Source organism: Gymnoscopelus microlampas (genome assembly GCF_963454915.1).
Source record: "Gymnoscopelus microlampas genome assembly, chromosome: 12".
Lineage (NCBI taxonomy): Eukaryota > Metazoa > Chordata > Actinopteri > Myctophiformes > Myctophidae > Gymnoscopelus > Gymnoscopelus microlampas.
In genome coordinates, this window is record NC_139949.1 from 12,815,357 (window position 1) to 12,838,121 (window position 22,765).

At 42.4% G+C, this 22,765-nt stretch overlaps 2 protein-coding genes across 3 annotated transcripts; both read right to left on the minus strand.

Annotated features, from left to right (window-relative positions):
• Window positions 1–959: 959 nt before the first annotated feature.
• LOC311057211 (P2Y purinoceptor 6) lies at window positions 960–2,986 on the minus strand (the record flags this gene model as incomplete). The annotated part of the gene is made up of 2 exons (XM_084074160.1): window positions 960–1,893; window positions 2,517–2,986. 2 exons carry the CDS (start codon window positions 2,984–2,986, stop codon window positions 960–962), a joined length of 1,404 nt encoding a protein of 467 aa, XP_083930286.1.
• A 2,928-nt stretch (window positions 2,987–5,914) lies between these two features.
• On the minus strand, window positions 5,915–21,925 carry LOC311057977 (schwannomin-interacting protein 1). Of its 2 annotated transcripts, none has more exons than XM_084075206.1 (7): window positions 21,750–21,925; window positions 19,449–19,688; window positions 17,563–17,699; window positions 15,951–16,029; window positions 12,941–13,057; window positions 12,160–12,277; window positions 5,915–11,058 (listed from the first exon to the last, which is right to left on the minus strand). In XM_084075206.1, the coding sequence occupies exons 2-7, from the start codon at window positions 19,683–19,685 to the stop codon at window positions 10,964–10,966; spliced, it is 783 nt and encodes a 260-aa protein (XP_083931332.1). In that variant the 5' UTR covers window positions 19,686–19,688; window positions 21,750–21,925; the 3' UTR covers window positions 5,915–10,963. The 2 variants fall into 2 exon arrangements, with proteins under 2 accessions (XP_083931332.1, XP_083931331.1); XM_084075205.1 differs by having other exon boundaries at window positions 12,941–13,081.
• Between the last annotated feature and the right edge of the window lie 840 nt (window positions 21,926–22,765).

The window sequence follows — 22,765 nt, forward strand, 5'->3', positions numbered from 1 at the left end:
TGCCAATAAAGTGCCAATAACCTCCAGAGCTGTTTGTTGATGTTTATTCCATGGACCAATAATGTGTGAGACAGCAAGAGCATGTGTGTGTCTGTGTGTTTATACTGACCGAGAATGTACAGTATGACTCAGCAAGGACTTCAGGATGGTTTGACCCCCTTTTAATGAATGAGCATGTTAGTTTTTCACCCAGCGGATGTGTTTCCTTCAGATGAAAGGAGAAGATCATTTACCTGGCTAATAATTCCAAAGCCCAGGGCTTTTATTGGCCCACAGTACTTCATAATGTCAAGCATAAGCAAGTTAACGCTGGGGACACAGATCCAGTGCTAACGACAAACCTTAATCAAGTTACTATGCCAGGCGCTATGTCATCATGGTAGTAAATGTTTTACTCAAATAAAGGGAGGTCTATTACTCCTTCATTAGGACTAGTTGCATGTGGGTTGCTTGGGGGCAAAGTTCCTGCCCACCACCATGGAGACTGCGATTGAAATCCTCCACGGTGCAAAGTCTTTTGAAGCAGGAATACCCCCCCCCCCCACCCCCGCCCCCCTGAAAATGTGCAATTTTAACTTTCATATTTTTGAGCATTACATGTATTTATCACAGGGGAACAAGACATGTCTGCCAGATGTACAAGACAATGTATAGTCTATATCTCATCACTAATGATAGAAGTGCTGAAATCTTTTGAAGTATACGGGGGTCCCGGACAATGGTCACCCTTCATTTGTTCGTCCACAGTTCAAAATAGATTTAAGACCCCTGCTCTGTCTAGAATAGTGGTTCTCAAAGTGGGGTTTGGGGACCCCCAGGGTTCCTTGAGGGGGATCCAAATAGACCCTTACAGGTCTGTTACTCTTTGAGAGTATACAAATGGAACCGATGTGGTTCCATTTGTACACGCTCAGAGTTATGGGAGCTCCTTGAAATGAAAAGGCTTGAGAACCACCGGTCTAGAAGACGACCCTTGAAGACTTGGACTCCATCTCCATGCCCACCTCCCTATCCGCTTCCACCTTCTCAGTCACCTCCGGATCCTCCTCTCCCGCGCCCTCCTTCTTGATGATCCTCAGTGGCCACCAGAGGGAGCCACTGCGGCGGTCCCGGCGGAGAGTGGGGCCCGCCAGCCAGCAGCAGCTGGTGCCCTTGTCCCCGGTCAGGAAGTAAAGGAGAGCGTTGAGCCAGGCGTTGCAGGAGGCCAGCGGCCGGGTCACCTTGTAGCAGATAGAGACGGTCTTCATGGTGTTGCAGCCCCCGACCTGACCTCGCCGCATCAGCAGGAACAGCGTCCGGGTCACGTGGAACGGCAGGAAGCAGAGGGCGAACAGCAGCGTGATGGTGACGATCGTCTTGATGGACTTCCTGCGGCGGCGTATGTAGTGGGAGTGCTGCGAGCCGGACATGGACACCGAGGTCCTCTCCCTGGCGCCGTCGTTCGACCCGTCCCCGGGCGCCCCGTCCTCGCCCCCTTCGACCGAACTGGGCGGAGAACGCAGGGTCCGGAATATCGTCCGGACCACCTGGGAGTAGCACCAGGCGATGATGACGAAGGGGACGAAGAAGCCCAACAGGTGAAGGACGATCCCGTACGGGACGTAATCGGCGAACTCCTTGTCGATGGCGTCGTCCCAGCAGTTCACGTATCCCTCAGAGACGCCGCCGCTAGCGGCGATGCTCCCACCGTCTCCCTCGGACCCGGTCCTGTTCTCTCCTTCGCTCCCTCCTCCTCCTGCCACTCCCCTTCCCGGCACGTAGCCGGTCTGGGCGAACCTGAAGATGGGGCACGTGAGGATGAAGACCACCACCCACACCAAAGCGCACGTCCCTTTCACCACTCTCCTGCTCTCCATGGTGATGGTCCTCATTGGATGGCAGATGCCCAAATACCTGTGGACAGAGGGATTATGTCTGAGGTCACTACTCTTCTACTACTCAACCATAATTCAATTCAATTCAAATGTTGCTGACATAATTGCTTATTTGGTGGACTCTTGTGGTTACAGAGTGGCCAAAAGTTCACAGGTTTTATCCCTGCAAGCCAGGCCCCGTGGACATGTCCTGTAGTAAAATACTGGATCCCTACTATACTTTTTTCCCCCAGTATACTTCAAAAAGTGAAAAGCAGGTTTTATGTTAGTGACCTTAGGGGCAATAAAGGATTCATTCTTTCTTTCTTTCTTTCTTTCTTTCTTTCTTTCTTTCTTTCTTTCTTTCTTTCTTTCTTTCTTTCTTTCTCTCTTACTTTCCTTCTTTCCTTCTTTCCTTCTTTCCTTCTTTCTTTCACAAGTACACTTTGTGGTCTTTTCTTTGGGCCAGAAACGTGTTGACATTTTGGCAGAAACGTGTTGACATTTTGGCTCTGTATCCTCCACTGAACTTTTGGAAGGACACAGCGAAAATGACAGCCTGTTTCTTCCAACGAAAGACTGACTTGGGACAACAGACAGACATTCACCCATTGATTTCCTTTAGGATGATAACATTTGAAGTTGTTCAAAATATCTCCCTACCTGTGGACGGAGATGCAGGTGAGGAAGAAGATGGAGCAGTAGAGGTTGAAGTAGAACAGGAAGCGGACGAGGCGGCACATGAAGTCCCCGAACACCCAGTGGTCGTGGAGCACATAGCTGGCCACCAGGAAGGGCAGAGAGAGGCCGTACATGAGGTCGGTGGTGGCCAGGTTCACCATGTAGATCAGCGACGTGTTCCAGCGCCGCCTGGCGCCGCCGTTCCCGCGGCGGTGGCAACCGCCACGGTGCCGGCAGGAGCGCAGGAGAACCACCGAGTTGAGGGTCAGGCTGAAGAGGAAGGTGACGGAGTAGCAAACGGGGAGGAAGACGTACTTGTAGGATTCGTCGATGCTGCAGGCGGAGGTGGACAGAGGCGGGGCGGGGATTGTGCCAGAGGTGTTGGGTTGGAGGATCCCTGACGAGGTGGTAGCACTGCCAGGTGTGGCGCTGGTAGCTTGGTTCAACCCCATGATATCTGGTCGCTATTCGGGGCTGTTCTGAAGTGGCTTGTCATGTTCACGCTCCGCTCTCGTTGCAGCTTAGTCGGGGCAAATGATATCATTACCTTTTGAGTCTGTCTTTCTGCCTGTCTGCCTACCTATCTATTTATCTATATCTTTCTCTCTGTCATTGGTGGAGTACTACTCCACTGTGCAGTCCATTCCTCAGATAAGGTGTGTCCTGTGACAAGGGGGGAAAAAACACGGTCATTAGTTTGGAAACACTCTCTCAGAATGTACCGCATGCGTTTTGCTGATGAAGAGTATGTCTCGGTCTATTAGTCCCTCAATCATTAACACAGTTTTCCGGAAACCTCCCGCAACTCATGCAGGCCTTACCTTATGTAGTATGTTCCAGCACTGAGCTACTTTGACCATGATTAAATTCATGCCCATGTTTTGGAAAAGAGTCACAGACTGTTGTGCAACATAAGAATCCCTATGCCCTAATTGCAGAGAGGACAAGAATTTGTCTTGGTGACAATGGTGGAGACACATGTAACAGTAAATAACATTCACGTGGCAACAGTATGTCATACACAGTGCAACAGGACAGTGCATGACTAGGCCTACTTGAAAACAATTCTTTAGCTGTGTGCAGTTGAACAGTGGGGCATATGTCATGCATGCAGCTGTAGAGGAACGGGTGTGTGTGCGTGTGCGTGTGTGTGCGTGTGTGTGTGTGTGTGTGTGTGTGTGTGTGTGTGTGTGTGTGTGTGTGTGTGTGTGTGTGTGTGTGTGTGTGTGTGTGTGTGTGTGTGTGTGTGTGTGTGTGTGTGTGTGTGTACTGTAGTAGTAATAGCAGCTTGTTGGTACACTTGACCACCGTGTGCTACGCTGGTCAAGAGTACAACTATACTATACTGGGCTACACAACATGCACTGAATGTGTGTTTGAGAACTTACTGCACCAATGCCTGAAAATACAAGTCTGATTAGATGTATGAAATGTTTAATGTATATTTGTGGAGTGATAAATATGAGTAAAGTGATATGTATTGATACAGTATTTCTTATACTGTATATCATATACCGAGCACTGTCCCCTGAGTGAGTCTCCGTATGTATGCACTATAATGAGCAACAACTTGATACTTCCGTCACTGCCGTATCATCGTAAAAAAACAAATCACTGTGTTCGGTATACAGTCGCTCAGTACCTTTTAACTCTTGTAAGGCGCTTTATAAATAAAGTTTACTTACTCACTACCAAGTACTTACTTACTTAGAATTCCATGTCTGAGCCTGAATCAAATCAAAACGATGTTTGTGCACTAAATGTTTACCCCTCCCACACACGTTTACATTAAAGATGTTAATAACAGGGGAATTCCTCAGAACACCAAATTGACATGAGTGTAAGTGACTAAAACGCAGACCCCCACGTAGTTTAGAGAAAACTAAGCGGTTACCTGAAGATGCTCCTGTTCCAGAAGAGGTCATTTACACAGCATATCTCCTCCTGCCTGTCCACAGCGGATGTGGCTAAAAATGTCTCGGGGCCCAGAGCTAAGGGTCCCGGGCTCAATCCGCTGACCTTCAGTGTCTCTGTAAATAATTGATCACCGTTCATTCAGTAAGAACTGCAGGAATGAAACCCAATACAAGAAGCTGCAGGGACTCTGATCATGCCACTGCAGTGCAGAGTGGAAGGTACATAGTTTAATTAATAGATTATGCTTTCTATTGTTGGCTCACTCATGGATGCGTGCTGCTTTGAGGATACTGTGTCTTGTTTAGTTAACCAGTTCCACTCCTAAACAGAGACATGTGTTCACCATTTTATACATACAAGACACATTTATGAAAATTGATATTGTATGAACTTATTAAGTTATTAGTGAAGTTGACGTTGAAGTTATTAGTGAGGTAGACACGTTCTTGTTCTGACAGAACAGAAACACTGACAATGTTTAATGGATTTCAGGTAAATACAGAAAATGATGAAATCTAGTTATTACTCAACATGCATTTAGATTTCATATGAATTAATTGCAGAATAGTATCATTGTGCCCTCTTTCTGTGATCTTGCCTCTGAGATAAAATTGTTTGCACAAATGACTTCAAAATTAGGGCCTTGTTCAAAATGATAGATTGATTACGGTACAACTCAGGGTCAGGTGCACTAACAATTCACTTACCTAATACTTCTGTAGTTACACGTGGTTTGTTGTCCCTTCAAAATGATCTTCTGAGTGAAAACCTCTCCAGGGACTGCTCTGTTGTCTCAGTCGCCCATTAGCTGAACCACTATTTGGAAGAAACGGCATCAGTAGCTGCTCGTCTGCGTTTCATCTCCAACACAGATCATAGGATCTATCTGGGTAAACAAATCAATCCTTCGTTGTGTTCCTCCTCCTCTCTCTCTCTCTCTCTCTCTCTCTCTCTCCCTCTCTCTATGGGTCAGTCATCCCGAACACTGTTCCCCCCCCGCCCCCATCGTCATCCCTCGTTTATCACTGTTTGTGTGCTTCATTCTGCTTCATTAACTCATTAAGGCTTGTGAGTCCACAAATGTCTTCTAAATCCTATAAGTTTTCTGAAAAAAATATGTTGTTGTATCAGTGGTTGTCAGCGGCCCCCAAAATGATATGTATTTGGACCCCCATCTCAAATTTCAATTTGGTTCCAGGGACCCCCCAGAAGAAAAGATTTGAGTTAAAAATGTTGGCTTTAAAAATATATATATTCAAAGATTTGCACAAATTTTCACGATAAAAAAAAAATAGCAGATCTACAAGCTTGTAGCGCGGCACTCGGTGCCGCGCTATGAGCTTGCAGATCTGCTTGAATAGCCCAAAGTATAAAATAATGGTTTAAGTGGTTACACAGATGCGTTCCCGGTTTTAACGGGTTAACACCGAGCTTGTCAACATGACATGCACAAACACAAAAAATGACAAACGTCATGATGTTTATTTAAAACGTGCGGTGATGTGTGCTCAAGCATCAAAAAGACAATCACGGGTCAAACAGCACATAGGTAGCAGTGGTATGAATAAACAAAGCAAGGGCCCGGACGTTAAATAACCCTATGACATTTATTGAACATAAAATAATTCAGATAAAGGTAATTACTGAAAAATACTTGAGATAACCTCTTCTTTTTTTTAAAGTACAAAAGTCCAATGCCCTTAACTGTAACCTATTTTTCTTTCAGGATTATTTATTATTTATATTATGCATTAATGGCTTAACAAAGACTAGGCTATACGACCAAAACGTCAGTGGACATAGCAAATCATTGTCCTTGATATGGAGTTAGGTCCGTCCCTTGCTAATAACATTCTCCACTATTCTGGGATGGATTTTCACAAGTTGGAACATTTGCTGCTGCAATTTGCTTACATTCAACCATAGCCCCAAGAGTAGGCCTGTCACAATTATTATGTAATAATCGCCTAATCGCAATTATCTGAGATAATCACAATTATTTATGCATAATCGTCATAATCGTTAAAAAAATCTTACATTTTCCAAAAATAGCAGAAATAGCTGAATAGCAGAATGTCCTTCTGAAACAGGAAGAGGACACGGCCTTCTGTAAACTGTTGCCTCAAAATTGGAAGCACAAAATTGTGTAGAACAGTGGTTCTCAAAGTTTTTTAGTTTCAAGGACAGTGGTTCTCAAAATTTTTTAGTTTCAAGGACCCCCATAACTTTAGAGATTGTACAAATGGAAGGCTCCATTTCTACACTCTCAAGAGTTACTACTACACACGTGCAAGTGTCCATTTAGAAACCCCTCAAGGAACCCCGAGGGACCACAAGAGTAGGCCTACCACACTTTGAGAACCACTGGTCTAGAAGCTGTAACAGTAAGATTTCCATTCACTGGAACTAATTATAAACACTGTCAGTGTCCACTGACTTTTGGTCATAGTGTAGGTCAGTATAGGCCTTCAACCACAACAATGGGTGAGTAAGAATCACAAAATAGGTATAGTTTTTAAGTAAGGCACACGGTCACACAAAAGGTTGGGTAGCAGTGTTCTGTATCTCAACACTGTCTCGGCCGTAAGACCTTCTTTTCAGAACAATGCCCATGTAATACATTTTCATCACGGACGGGGTTTGTAGGTTTCACGAAACCCGGTCATCCTCTTAAAGATCACACAAACCTTCAGTTCAAGTAGCAAAAGTAAAATATCTGCTGTAAAATACATGTTTTGTAATTACTCTTCATTTGTTGCCCATTTGTAGCAATATATTACGTTCTAATTATTTTCCTTGTGGTAAGTCAACGATTATGAAATGAATGATCAAAACACAAAAAACACAAAAAAATAATAATTATGGAACCATTAAAGAACACCAGCTCCATCAAAAGACTGTATTATTCAAGTTATTAGATGTTACTGTTAGGTCTGATATGGCTAAGATCCTAGATTACCTTCTTTTTTGGGGGGGGGGGGGGGCTTTATTGATAGTTTAGTGTAGATAAGACAGAAAACGGGGAGAGAGAGATGGGAGTGACATGCAGCAAAGGCCGTCGGGATCGGGACTCGAACCCGTGACACGCTGTCAGGCTACATTGGAGCCTAGGTTAGATTACTATTACTATACTACTAGTACCAGATTACTATTTCTATGCATTTGATGTATGCTCACTGCAAATCGCTCTGGATTAAGAGTGTTTGCTAAATGAGTACATTGTAAATACATTTAGGGAAATGCATGTCCATTTACTTATATTGAATGCTTTAAGTTTAAAAATAGAGTACCGGTAAGTGATATTTTTTGGTTAAAACAAAAAGTTTATTGTTAAAAAGTTAAAACTACTCTGATAGTTTAATGTTTAATGTGGAGTATTTTTTATTTTTTTTTCAGTAACAGGGGTCTCCCTGTCTCTCCAACTCTTGAGCATACATAAAATGCATTTTCAGATGGGTTGTAAATTTCATCCAATCAGAAGAGAGAACCCATTCAGTAGATAACATTTTATAGTGTTCCAGTTCCGATGTTTGCTCAATTCTTTGCATCACTTCCAATTTCAGTTGTTTAATATCCTGTATGAGTTCTCTCTCCGGATTGGATAAAATTGGTATCCCAATCTGAAAATTCTTTTTCTGTGTACTAAAGAGCTGAGACGGGGAGACCCTTGTTAAACATATATAGCTATTTAACACAAATTTTAACAGAACAGTATCACTTACTACGCTTTTAATGTGTATTTCTGAAATAATTTCGGAATATACAGTATAACTGAGAAAGATGTTTTTGAAAATGGATTTCTTCTCTATTCTTCTTCTGTATTCGTTTTAAGTTAGTTTTAGTTGTTGTTTTTTATTCCTGTCCTACTCACAATGTAACATTTCTACACTGGTCCTGTAAGCTCCCCCCAAAAGTTAGCATTTCTAGTTCTGAAATCTGAAACAACAAATTTAGATACATTTCAGATGAGCAATATGCAACAACAAAAAAAGATGCAAAAAAATCTCTTTAACCTCCTACACAGGCTATACTGTAAGTGGAGTATTCCCTTGTTATAGTAATAAGTTAAGTATACTAAATAAAAGAAAGCACAATAAAACTTGTGGAAAGCTGGAATCTCTCATTTGTATATAAATGATTGTCTGGATGAAAATCTAATTGTTTGATCGTATGTGATAGTGTGGCAGGACAGGCCACACACTGTCTCTCTATGAGGCACAAATCAGGTCTGTGTGTCTGTGTTCTGACAAACACAAGTTGAAATGGGGACATGGAACCCTGTGGTTCTCAACGTGGGGTCTGGGGACCCCCCAGGGGTCCTCGAGGTGGTTCCAGGGGGTCACCAGCTAAATGGTTGTAGTTAGGAACCAAATGGACCCTTATGGATTTGTAACTCTGAGAGTGTAACAAATGCACCATCACGGGTCTATTTGGAAAAATGTGTGCATTCTCAGAGTTGAATTAATACTAATGATTGTACAGTGTACATTGGTCCAGAGATACATCTTTCATTAAATGGGGATCAGAGGCCTAATGCATATCAAACTGTGGAGCAACGTTTGAGAATCACTGATGTAACCACTGGTTTCAGCATTGCAGCCGGTTTTGGTTCAAAACGCACAACCCTCGGCTGATGAAAGACCGGTCACTTAGTTGTTCCACTCTCGCCGGGGTGTGTTTGCATTTTGATTAATGAGACTGCATATTGGGCTGTTGTCCATGATTTGAACAATGTCAGAGGATTTCCTGGAGAGTGCAGGAGGAAGCCTTCACTTTCCATCGCACTCAAAAAGACACCTCACAACCACCTCCTCCTTTTTCCCTAAAGGACCCGCTCTCTTCCTGTGATCTGACGTCCTACTCCAGAACAAAGGGAAATCACATATTCAGCTCCCACGCTCGGCCGAGTGTCGCTGTGTACTTCTTCTGTGCAGTTTGGCACTGTTGTGTGGCGTAAGCCGCAAGGCACAATCTTTGCCAGGGTTAGGAGCCCGTTCCCTTTCTAAGTGGACATGGAACTAACACAGCAATAGGCTCTATGCACAGCAGCCACATTGGAAAGAAACTGGGCCTCTTCCTTACTTCCTTCATAGGTGTTACCAATGATACTAATGAAGGCTCTATTCCATTTCGTGTAGCACAGTGGTTCTCCCCCATAACTCATAAGTGTACAAATGGAACCAAATGGACCCTTACGGGTCCATTTGGTTCCATTTTGTACACTCTCAGAGTTAGACACTCCTAAGGGGCCATTTGGAACCCCCTCAAGGAACCATGAGGGTCCCTGGACCCCAATTTGAGAACTACTGGTGTAGCAGAGTGTTTCCAGTGAGCCAACATGCACAATGTCAGCACCCTGACTCTGCTTGACCAGAATGAAACGGAGCCTTCATTAGTATCATTGGTAACACATGTGAAGGTCTTTACAATATGGTTGCTGTGCATAGAGCCAATTGTCCCGGGTTCCCTTCAGAAGGGTAACAGTCTTCCACGCCGACATCTCGCCACTCCGACTAGTGGCTTCCGCGTGCGGTTAGGGTTAGGGTGAGGGTTAGGTATAGGGTTCGTTAACGTCGGAAAGGCGACATGTCGGAAAGCCGCCATGTAACCCTTCAGAAGGCCACTATCGATGAGCAAATGTACAGTATGTATTTTTAAGGCACATTGAATGTCCACCAGATGGCACTTTAGAGCTGTATACATTTGTTTTACTGTTCCTGTTCTGTCCCATTGAAAGCAAGATCAGACATTTTATCAATCTACTAGACCGGAGGTTCTCAAACCTTTTAATGTCAAGGACCCCCATGTACCACTGTACAAGACCATTGGAAATGGCTTCCATATAGCCTCTATAGGCTAGTGAAATAGTGTCGTCATGAGCCAGAATTGAAACGGGGCCATAAATGGATGTGGCACGGATATGGCTGTCACATATAACTCTAACGCTTAGTGACCAAAATCCCTAAGATCTATCCTTGATGAAATACTTGTTGTTTACTTTCTTTTAGCCAGAGGAGCCGATGAAGTCTTAGATTATGTTCTATTAGGTTGACACGGTGTTATGGCAATGTAATTATGGAGGGCTCAATAACGTGTCATTTCCTAATACTGAGGTGCCCAGATACAGAGTAATGGTTATGGCTGCCATCTCTACAGCCACCTGTACATGCGTACATCTTCCAGGCCCTACAGATGAGCCGGGTCCCACAGAGATCTTAACTCATGTCCCTCCCCTATGCTGACTCCCTCATTGATGTCCTACTAAAAAATAAAAACACATGAGTATGAGTGGAATGGCCACTCATGTGCTTAAAGAAAATGTAACCTGAATATCCAAGTTTAACACACCTCATTGTTCCACCAAGGTCTATAAGCCCTTTGTTTGGTCAAAACAATAACGTCCTGGTTCCTCACGCTGGTTCCACAGTGGCCACACATCCATGTTTGGCGGAAAAGGGAGCTTGATGGTTTCTGCGTTGGCTTACTGGACTTGGTAGCAGGTGATCCTGGTGCTACGTCATGTCCTGGACGTCCAGAAGCATGGCGTCCTGTTTGGTCCTCAGCTGGTCTCGCACCAGCAGGTGGGCCACGAGCTCAGAGCTCAGGTCTGGCAGAGGAGAGAGATGGGGATGGAAGGAGAGGGTTAGCGAAAAATAAAGTTTCATAGGGAATGTTGTGTGCTCTGCTGTGTATTTTTGGGGCGGTGTAGCCGCCCCCTATAAGTGAGGTTTGGACACCGACCAAAACATTTGTGTATCCCCTAACCCTTCCATTGTTAATGCAAATCGATACTTTCATATCAGCCAATCACATTACAGCTAGTGTCATCACCACTAACTGTAATGTGATTGGCTGACTTTGCAAATTCAGGACTGTGATTGGCTAGCGAAACACATGACACATGTGCAGCCCTATGAATAGCAGTATGGACTTTAAAAAAAGTCATTTATCCTTTTTTTAAAGTGAGTCATGTTGTCATGACCACACACCGCCCACTTCACACTGGGTGTGATTTTTACCTTGTTGTTAGGATAACTGTTGATAGGCAGTACATATATTATATTCACTATGCTCTTCTAGGACTGTCACGATTACAAATTTAAGTTGACGATTAATTGTCACTCAAATAATTGCGATTAACGCACACTGTTCAGGGGTCTGCCATGACAATAGTCACTCATGGGCCACAGGCATAGCATTGCTCCAATCCTCACCAAACATGGCACAAATGCTGTTCAGGGGTCTTGGTTGTGGTTGGTGCGGTTTCTTCCCACCCAATTTGCGTTTGACTTATTAATATTGTGGTATTACAATAATGCAATTATTGCAACAGCCCTAGCTGTCGGAATGATTACAAACCTGTGGCATTAATCAATCTGTGATTATGAAGGGATCAATAAAGAATAATATTACAGCTTGTGACCTACATTAGAGATTCTGTTTTCATCCATTATCACTGGCTGTATAAAGAAAAACAATAAAACTAGTCAGAGATATGAAATATTCTGTGTGTGTGTGTGTGTGTGTGTGTGTGTGTGTGTGTGCGTGCGTGCGTGCGTGCGTGCGCGCGCGTGCGTGTGCGTGTGCGCGTGCGCGTGTGTGTGTGTCTGTGTGTGTGTGTGCGCGTGTGTGTGCGCATGCGTGTGAAATTGTTTGTACCAATTGTACGTGTGTTTGCATTACTGTATGTGAGTGCATGTTTGCATACCTTGTATGTCCTGTTGCAGTGATTCCTTGAGGCCAACCAGCTGCTGCACTGAACAGTTCTGCAGCTCACAGTGCTCCAGACGCTTCCGTTTGGCCACAACACTGCTGCTCGCCAGATGCTGCACACACACACACACACACACACACACACACACACACACACACAAGCAAATGCATACAAAGAGATTTACTTCATCTGGAAAACTTAACAGCAAACATAAACCATCTTCCGCCCTACATTCAGTCATTTCTCGCTCTTCCTCTATTCTATCTCTCTCTCTCTCTTCTCTAAGTCTCTACACTTACATATATTTTCTATCTTTTTTTCTTTTCCCTTTCTTTCCTTATCATTCTTTTTTTTCTTTCCTTGGTTTTGCATGTTTGTTTGCAAGTTATTTTTGGTCCTACCATGAATCTCTTCCCCATAACCCCTTTCCCATATGGAATCCATAACATACAGTAGAGGAGTTCAAAATACAAATTCATTCATATCCAATTGGAATGGTACATGAACAATCCTACATGTGATATTTATTGATCACATGACTCCAGAAATAACATGTACCGATTTAACCCTGTGAGCTTGTAGATCGGCTATTGTTTGCTATTTTTGTAAAAGCTTGATTATTTTCAATCAAATTGAATAGTTCACAATTGACTGCAGCCCTAACTTAATCAACACCAGCTCCTATCACCACATTGCGCCAATGTGGAACGTCGACAGTGGATTCGCGGCTTTCAGTGCAAGTGTGGAAAACGGGCTTCAGAAACGTCCCACTCACCTCCTCCATCTGTCTTTGTTCATTCCACAGTTTATCTCTCAGAGCCCTCAGAGCCACTACGACTTCCTGCTTCAGACCAGAAGGATGGTAACCGTTGCAGCCTCTCCCCGTGGAAACCTGGCCAAGACATCGTACAGTTAGCTGCCAAAGTAAAACAAAACAACTGTGAAATAAAGCACTGTTTTTCAACTGCTTTTTCTTTGTTGGGACTTGTGTTGATTTCGTCGACTAAAACTATGACGAAAATGTTCGTCGACTACCTTTTTTCACTGACGAAAACGAAATAAAAACGAAATAAAAACCAAGCTACGATGACTGAGACTAAATATATTGGCAATTTCGTCAACAAATAAAAACTAGACTAAAATGTTAGGGAGTGACTAATGGAGAAGAGATCCAGTAGAACTAAAAGACAAGTCATTTTATGTTTGGTTGCGCTCGGGTGTTGCGCTCTGAAAATAGCAGATCTACTTGTAGAAGTGTGAGCTTGTGAGCTTGTAGAAGTGTAAAATCAGCCATTACGACGCCATCAAGGCACCGCCAAAATGCATTTTAGTCAATTTTTAGTCAACTGTAGATTTATTCGACAATAATCTTATGATATTTAGTCGACTAAAACTAAACAATAACTAAAACATTCCAGATGACTAAAATATGACTAAAACTAAATAGAATTTGATTCAAAAGACTATGACTAAATCTAAATCAAAGTTTGCTGTCAAAATCAACACTGCTTGGGACTCGGTTTTCACCAGCCATTGAACTGGACCAGTGTTTTCCAAACCTGGAGTCCGGGGAGCAAAGATCACACGGGGTTGCGAGACCTTGTCTGTTTTCAGGTAGTCAGGAAATGAGATTCAAAACGAAATCCTTATCTGAATCTACTTATAAAGATGCATTTACTCTATCTGCATTATCTAGCCCTCACTCCAAAATGGACGTCTGTGGTCTTACAGTAGGGGCTCTGGTCCCAGAGTGCTGCTCACTGGCTGCACACTGCTCCTTATATGTAGTTAGGAAGGGCCAAATGATAAGGACCAACTTCCCCACAGGGATCAATAAAGAATAATATTACAGCTTGTGACCTACATTAGAGATTCTGTATTCATCCATTATCACTGGCCGTATAAAGAAGAAAAAAAAACAAGTCAGAGATGAAATGTTCTCTGCTGCTGTGTGTGTGTGTGTGTGTGTGTGTGTGTGTGTGTGTGTGTGTGTGTGTGTGTGTGTGTGTGTGTGTGTGTGTGTGTGTGTGTGTGTGTGTGTGTGTGTGGTTCCCTAGAACATCTGCCAACCCACTTTGTGATAGCAAAGTAACGACTGGCTGACAGAACTAAAGGTCTATGAAGAAAGACGTTTCTCGCATTCCAACCACCAAAGCAGGGCACTGTATAGGCTGATCTTGTGCTCTCTGAGCAGAGCAACATTGAGCAGAGGAAATCAAGAAGGGAACTGTGAAAAAAACGCACTGATTGTTGTCAAAACCTAAGCCCAGTAATGTTTATTGCCTGATATCTGTTGTGCTCCAGTGCTTTACTGCAGATCAAGCCTTTCCGGGGTTGTTTGTCCTCTACTTGGTGTTATTCTTCTTTCAAGCCTTAAACTGTGACCAAGGCATAGATCTGTTGCCATAGAAGCTGTTGAAAACACTCCACTGACTTTGTTTACATAGTGATTTGCTATGAATGCTCTGTGTATTCACTCCTTTATTGCTTCATGGTTTATCCTTGTGATTTCCATATCGTACGTATAATATGCAAACATCAGGTTTCGAGTAAAGGTGAGTATGTGCTGTGACTAAATCTAAGTATGGTATTTTAGGGCATTGGTTCTCTCTCTCCTTGGGGGGGTACCAGGGGGTCCACAGCAAAACTAGTTAATGGCATTTGTAGCTGTTCCAGAGTGGTTGAATTTTGTGGTATTTGATTTTATAATTTTTCTGAAAATACGAAAAGTGAATATTGTTTATTTTGGGTAATATACTGTATTGTATGTGTATGGAGTATGGTGATATAGTGCCTTCTGCTGTTCTCTGCATTGTGGCCTGCTGTGGCAGATATCAAGTGACACCAATCATGCAGCATAGACCAATTATTTGTTTACTAACATTGAGCCTGGACGCACAGGTGATTGTTTCACGCAATCAATTCCCAACCTGTTTCGGGGTGCACTGGTTTCAGCACACCCCAACCCCCTCTTGTGTGTGTTGGCTAGTGAGACGCGTCCTAACGAGACCTGATATAATGGGTTTCGTTGCGCGCATACTGGCTGCACGCAGCCAGTATGACGTCGTCTGTTAAGGGGTCTATTGGGTTCACCTGTGTGAGCTTTGGTACTGCTGGTAATCAGAACAAACAGAGTTGTCTGAGCTGTGAGGAGTGTATGTCAAGAAGAAAATACATAAAATGATAAAAAGTACTAACACTCCTGAATATATCTGGGCAGAAGGCGCACACGGTATGTCACATGTTTATTTGTTGGTCTGTACAATGATGATTATTGTTGTGTGTTTATGCAGCTAAAAGTGGACATTTCATTTGTTATGTGGACATTTCATGGACATTTAAAAAGAATACAGAATGGCTGTCAACAAGGACATAATTCATGTTAATAATTCATTGTGGCTAAATTATGTCATTTCATTTACAGTTTTTCACGTTGTCTCATCTTAGGAGAAATAAAAGGCCCTAGTGAACATCAGTTGGAGCGTGGTTTACTCTGCCTCAGAAAAAGACAGTTTAGGAGCAGTTATAGCATTTTAACCACTTTAACCATATTGCATACTTAACTATTCAAAAACAGCAGATATACAAGCTCATAGCACTGTCACTTTGTGCCGCGCTATGAGCTTGTAGATCTGCTATTTTTTGTAAAATCCTGGCGCACATTTTTTTTTTGAGACACGGGGTCCGCAGCCAAAAATAACATCCTTTTGGGGGTCCTTGGCATGAAAAGGTTTGAGAACCACTGTTTTAGGGATGATGTGGTGGAGATCAGTCCAAACCCTGACCTTTTTATTGGCTCCCTCGTCTTCTTCACTGTCGCTGTCGTTGATGAAGCACAGCTGTAGGTTTTTGTGATTGTGAAATCTGTGAACACAAGAGACGCAAAAACCCATGACATTTCTCACACAATGTGTGTACACACATTTTTTAAAGGGATAGTGCAATATTTAGTACGAAAGTCAACCATAATGTCTGTCTATTTACGTGTCATGTTAAGTTATCTGTGCTATTAATTGTTGTCTGTTATTGTGTCCATTTTAATGTCACAATTGTCTCACACTTGACCATATGGATTTCCTTTTGAGGAAAGTAAATTGTATCTTTACTTTGTACCATCTCTGCATATTTCGTATTTGTGCTTGCATTTCAAATGAAGCACGTCGAGTGTCAAAGGGGGCTTTATAGAAAGGACTATGCAAATGATTTCTGACTTGACTTCAATGAGATTACAAGAAAAGGGAAATTAAGTATTTTCTGGTCTTCGGGAAGGGGGAATTGCTTTTTTCTGTTTCCCCCAGCAGATGGCTACTCAGATGGCTCAGATGAGAGTACGGGGGAGAGCATTTAAGACTGGCCTGGTGTCAGCCGATGGTTGAAACGGTGACGTTCCGATTCCCAGACAGCCTCTCTCTACCCACTCAGCTACAGTCGCTCCCAGGGGCCCCCCTCTTTAGTGTTCATTGCACTTTTGCACATTCACTGTCTGATTATTCTGAATTGTCCTTCATTACCTAGACCAGTGGTTCTCAACCCGTGGTCCGGGGACCACCAGTGGTCCTTGAGGGGGTTCCCGGTGGTCCCCAGCTAAATGATGGAAGAGTTGGTAACCAAATGGGCCCTTATAGATCTTTAACTCTTGAGAGTGTAAAATGAAACCAAATGGACCCTTATGGATCTTTAACTCGTGAGAGTGTAAAATGAAACCAAATGGACCCTTATGAATCTTTAACTCGTGAGAGTGTAAAATGAAACCAAATGGACCCTTATAGATCTTTAACTCGTGAGAGTGTAAAATGAAACCAAATGGACCCTTATGGATCTTTAACTCGTGAGAGTGTAAAATGAAACCAAATGGACCCTTATAGATCTTTAACTCTTGAGAGTGTAAAATGAAACCAAATGGACCCTTATAGATCTTTTAACTCTTGAGAGTGTAAAATTAAACCAAATGGACCCTTATGGATCTTTAACTCGTGAGAGTGTACAATGAAACCAAATGGACCCTTATGAATCTTTAACTCGTGAGAGTGTAAAATGAAACCAAATGGACCCTTATAGATCTTTAACTCTTGAGAGTGTAAAATGAAACCAAATGGACCCTTATAGATCACGGGTCCATTTGGTTTCATTTTACACTCTCAAGAGTTAAATTATCTGCAAAATACTTAAAAAGAATTGTTATTTTGATCAACGTTTGCCTGTTATCTCTCTCCTATTGGTACCAACATCGATACAGCATGGAATTGTGGACAAAATCGTATCCCAACGACAACACAAATATTCTAAGTCTTGGCTCTGAGAGTCTAAATCTCATCAAAGCGGTGGTCCACCGTCCGTGGCTCAAATGCCGAATAAATAATGGACCCTTGATATGAAAAGGGTTGAAAACCCACTGACCTAGACGTAACTTTACATCTGGGCGTGTCCTCCTCCTCCTCCTCGTCCTCCCAGTGTGCTCCCCACGGCCTCCTCCTGTGCCTGTCCTCCGCTCCTCCGGCCCCTGACTGGCTCCTCAGCCCTGTGCCACCTCCACTCTGGAGGACGCAGGAGGAGAAGAAGAGGGGCAAGGAAATCAAGTAGAGGTCAAGCAGTGGCGTAAAGTGACTAAGTACATGTACTCAAGTATTGTACTTGAGTACAATTTTGTCTATACTTTTACTTCTACTCCACATCTCAGAGGCAAATGTTGTACTTTTATTTTATTATAAATTATTATTATTATTATTATTATTTGAAAAGTTACTAGTTACTTTGCCGATATAAATTATTACATTATAAAACATACAAGTGGTATACTGAAGTAGTTAACATATTAACCACTTCAGCCCTATTTCATACACATGCTATTTTCAAACATTTTAGTACTTTTACTTTTGGTACTTTAATTACATTTTGATACCAATACTTTTGTACTTTTACTAAAGTCATTTTTCTATTCCGGACTTTTACTTGTTGCGGAGTATTTCTATACTGCACGCTTTTACTTAAGTAAAATATCTGAGTACTTTTTCCACCACTGAGATCAAGCCACATGTAGAAATCACTTTGTGGTAACAAACAATGTGTTTGTTACCGAGTGCTTGACAGGGCGATGACGCACATGCAATCAGCATGGTCGTGGCCTTGTGGAAGCAGAGAGGCTGTCCTATAATTGAAAGGTCCCAGATTTGATTGCCGGCACACAACAGCCAAGTACGTGTCAATCCAGCAAACAAGTGCCCTTGAGGAATGCACCTAGTTAATTGGGATTAGATGTATAATAATCCACTTTTTAGGAGACAAATGGTGACTTCCTGTCTTTGCAGCTTAACCATTTTTTAACCCTGAGAGTGTACGAATGTAGCCAAATGGACACTTGGGCTGTGCGTCTGTCCACCAAAGTGTTTCTTCCCAGCTGAAAGCGCAAGGCTCTCAACTAAAAAACGCTTAAAAAACGCCTGAGTTGAAAATATTTCAACTCTCAGCAAGCAGATAAACGTAAAACGTGCAGCGCAGAATAGGGTAAATACTCCGTGCTCCCATTGAAAACCATTGAAAACATATTCTGCGCTCAGGAAAAAATGTCTCAAGACGTTCTTTCCTCGAGGTGCTGAGCGTCTATTTTACGGTGCACGTTCACATCAACATATTGTCTGCGAGTTCAAATATTTTCAACTCTGGGTGTATTGGGAGTGTTTTTGGCAGAGTGATGGCTCGTCTATATGTCTCTTCGCCCCCCCCCCCACCCTGAAAGATTTGCCAGGAGCCTCCACTGATTCAGCTGGGATAAAAGGCTATGGTGTGCACACAGCCTTACAGGTCCATTTGGCTATTTGGACACTCTCATACTTAACCCATTGAGACCTGAAGCCGATTCTACATGTCTCCTAAATCTCAACAGTATTCTGAAAAACGTATGTTTCTGTATCAGTGGTGCTCAATCTTTTTCATGCCAAGGACCCCCAAAATTATATGTATTTGGCCGCGGACCCCCATCAAAATATCTTGTTCCAGGGACCCCCAGAAGCAAAGATTTGAGTTAAAAATGTTCGCTTTAAATATATATATATTCAAAGATTTGCACACATTTTCACGATTTTTCAAAAATAGCAGATCTACAAGCTCATAGCGCGGCACTCGGTGCCGCGCTATGAGCTTGTATATCTGCTATTTTTGAATAGCCCGAAGTGTAAAATAATGCTTTTTAGCTCAAATCTAAAAATGACACAGTTCCAGGTCTTTTAATGAACACTGAGGATTTTACCGTGTAACAACAACCCTGGTCTCTTTGACCTTTCGCTGACCTTTGACCGTTCCCTCCGTTCTTGCTCTTGTTTCTCCAGCTCGGCTATCCTTAGGCTCAGATCCTCCCACTGCATGATGGGTGGCTGGCTCTGTTGGAGCTCTTCTTCTTCACAGGACCCTGCGGCAGCACTCTGCCGCTGATCAAACCCTTTCTCATCTTTCCCTTCATCCTCCTTGGGATGGTCGTCACTCTCTTTTTCCTCTGAGCTTTCTTTCTCCTTGGTTCCTCCCTCCATTCTCTGGAGAGGAAAAGACCGTTAGAATGAATTAAGTGATGAGGAAGAGGGGTTGCCGATTACAGCCTACAGTTAAAGGGTCTACACCATGAATTTTAACTTTTTCTTCATTTTTGTGTGTTTTTGGTCTCCCCCACCTCTCTTCTGTTCCAACAAATACCCGACTTCGAGCATGCAGGCTTTCATAGGCTATCTGTGTTTTTTATGTAAATTGGTCTGAAAACAGTCCGTCAGATTTGTTCCCCCACCCTACGTCACGTCTGGGAACAATTCCTCCCGTTTTTCAGTTCTAAACAAAAAAATAAAATCTTTTTTTTTTTTCATTTTTATTTTTTTTTAAATTTTTTCTTATTTTTTTGTTTTACTTTTTCCACACAGAACCAGGACATGACATGCATACAAACTGGCTCAATAGCGCCCCGTGCCAAACAGGACAATGTGGTATTGCAGGTGAAAGTGCTTTATAAGCCAGAGAGAAGTTAGTTGGAATGAGTATATCTGAGGCTTGATTTAGGCTCAAACCTTTGGAAAAACGTTTGAGGGACATAAACAATATGATATCAAATATTATTATTATTTTTTAAATTCATGGTGTAGCTCCTTTAATATAAATGTATAATAATAATAATAATAATAATAATAATAAAAATAGGCTAATAATAACTGTATGCAAAGAATATCATCTCGGAAACTATGTTGGTCTCTTTAAAAAAAAACACGTCTGCCTATTTATTCTCCATCAGCAGTGATGGATGAAGTACTCACATGTTTTACTCTAGTAAAAGTATCAATAATGCAATGTAGATATACTCTGTTACAAGTAGAAGTTGAGTAAAGGTACAAAAGTATCTGCATCAAAATATACTTTAAGTACCAAAAGTAAAAGTTACTCGTCGTGCAGAATGTCCCACGTTTCACAAGTTCAAAGTGCATAAAACATCTTTTGAAAATAGCAGATCTACAAGCTCACAATGCGTTTCAAATGGTCGAAATATGTATATGGCTGAAGTGGTTAGTGGGTTTTGTAATAATAATCAAAAAGTTAGTTTTCAAATAATTGGAGTGGAGTGAAAGTACAATATTTTCCTCAGAGATGTAGTGGAGTAGAAGTAAAAGTGTTGAAAATTGAAAATACTCCACTAAAGTAAAAATACCTCAAAATTGTACTTAAGTACAATAAGTAAATGTACTTAGTTACTTTACACCATCAGAATATGCATGAGCCAGCAGCTAGAGTTTAATTTGAGTCTCTATGTGTTAATGTAGCAACCTCTAATCAGATCTATCTGCTCATTTACATAATTAGCCTAATTGTAAAGCAGCGCACGCCCACACTTCTGTGAAAGACCAACTTGGGCTGTATACTCCGCCGTAGGATGGTGTCGCACGCCGACAAAATAGCCGATCGTGCGACGTGCTGTTGTGAGCTTGTAGATATGCACGCGACACCACACGTACAACGAAGTATACCTACTAATGTCGTAATCTAATGACAGTATTTTAGACTTCTACTGGTAGTAGGCTACGCATTTCTGCCCATATCGTTCAGGGACCCCTGAGACCAGTGGTAACTAAGTAGCTACATTTACTCAAGTAGCCTACTGTATTTAAGTACATTTGTTTGGTATTTTAGCCTAGAATGTTCAATACTTTTACTTCTACTCCCCTACAATTATTTTAAATCTTTAGTTAGTAGTTACTTTGTAGATTTTGATTATTATTACACAACCACTTCAGACCTTGACTTTGGTTATTTGAAAATAGCAAATCTACAAGCTCACAACAACACCTGTGAAATGGGACCCTTCTGCATGATGAGTACTTTTACTTTTGGCACTTTAAAGTATATTTGGATGCCTATAAACTTTTGTACTGTTACTTTTACTTGTAACAGAGTAGTTACATTGCTAGTATTGATACTTTTACAATAAGTAAAAACATTCCGAGTACTTTTTCCACCGCTGTCTGCCAGAGACCCCAGTATAATGATCGCTCCTCTCCTCGCAGCGCAGCAGAATGCGTGTTGTTGTTTACAGAGCGTTAGTTCTGCAGACATTACATTACCTATTCATATCCCAGCATTACTGTCTCCTCCTCTCCCCCGGCCGTCGTCTTCTCCAAACGTGCGACGTTAGCCATCATCATCATCACATCGCTCTAATCTGTCAAATTACATTAAAAAAAATACGTGTTATTATGAAACTCTTCCTTCCACAAGTCAAGGAAACACCCCTCTAGAAGGCAACCCCTTCCTCCCTCCTTCTCCTTCCCTCCAGCTCCCCTCCTCCTCCTCCTCCTCTTCTGGTCTGTTCCCACTTTTAACCTCCTCTGCTGCCTTTGGCCCTCCTATGCAATGCAACGCATACGCTGTCCTAGCCCTGATACGTGACTGTCATATCATGACAGTCTTGGATGAACTTCAACCTGGTGTTTGCATGTTCTCCCCTTTTGGTCCGTACATCTACATAAACGTTCAAATGTCAAGTATAAAGTGCTTACCCCATGGCCAAGAATGTTACAATTCACATCGGCTGGGTATAAGTACGCGTATTTTCCGTATTGTTCAATAAAAAGTTTTTTAATCCAATCGGTGGCCATTTTCTCATAGAGTTATAATGTATCAGAGTGCAATACACCTCCCAACCGATAGGGTCGCGTAGTTGAAAGCATATGGTAAAAATACGAACAAAATGGCCACCGATTGGATTAAAATGCTTTTTATTGAACAAAACGGAAGATAAAGGTACTTTTTAGGGCCCGTACATACTTTTAACATCCGTGGCCATGGGGCAAGCACTTTATATTTGAGATCTGAACGTTTATATAGATGTACGGGTCGTAAATGGAGAAAGTGCAAACACCAGATTGAAGTTCATCCACGACGGTCGTGACGGATGACCGTCGTGTGATCCACGGCTAAACACTGTCCCATCCAGAGCGCCCTCATTATAGCTGCTAAAATGTTCCGCTCGGCGACGCCCGCGGGATTCCTTGAATGATTGACATTACATTGCATTACATTGTATCATAGGTATTGGAAAGAAAGTGCTTGGTCGGACGGGGTGTGGCTGGCTGTGGTG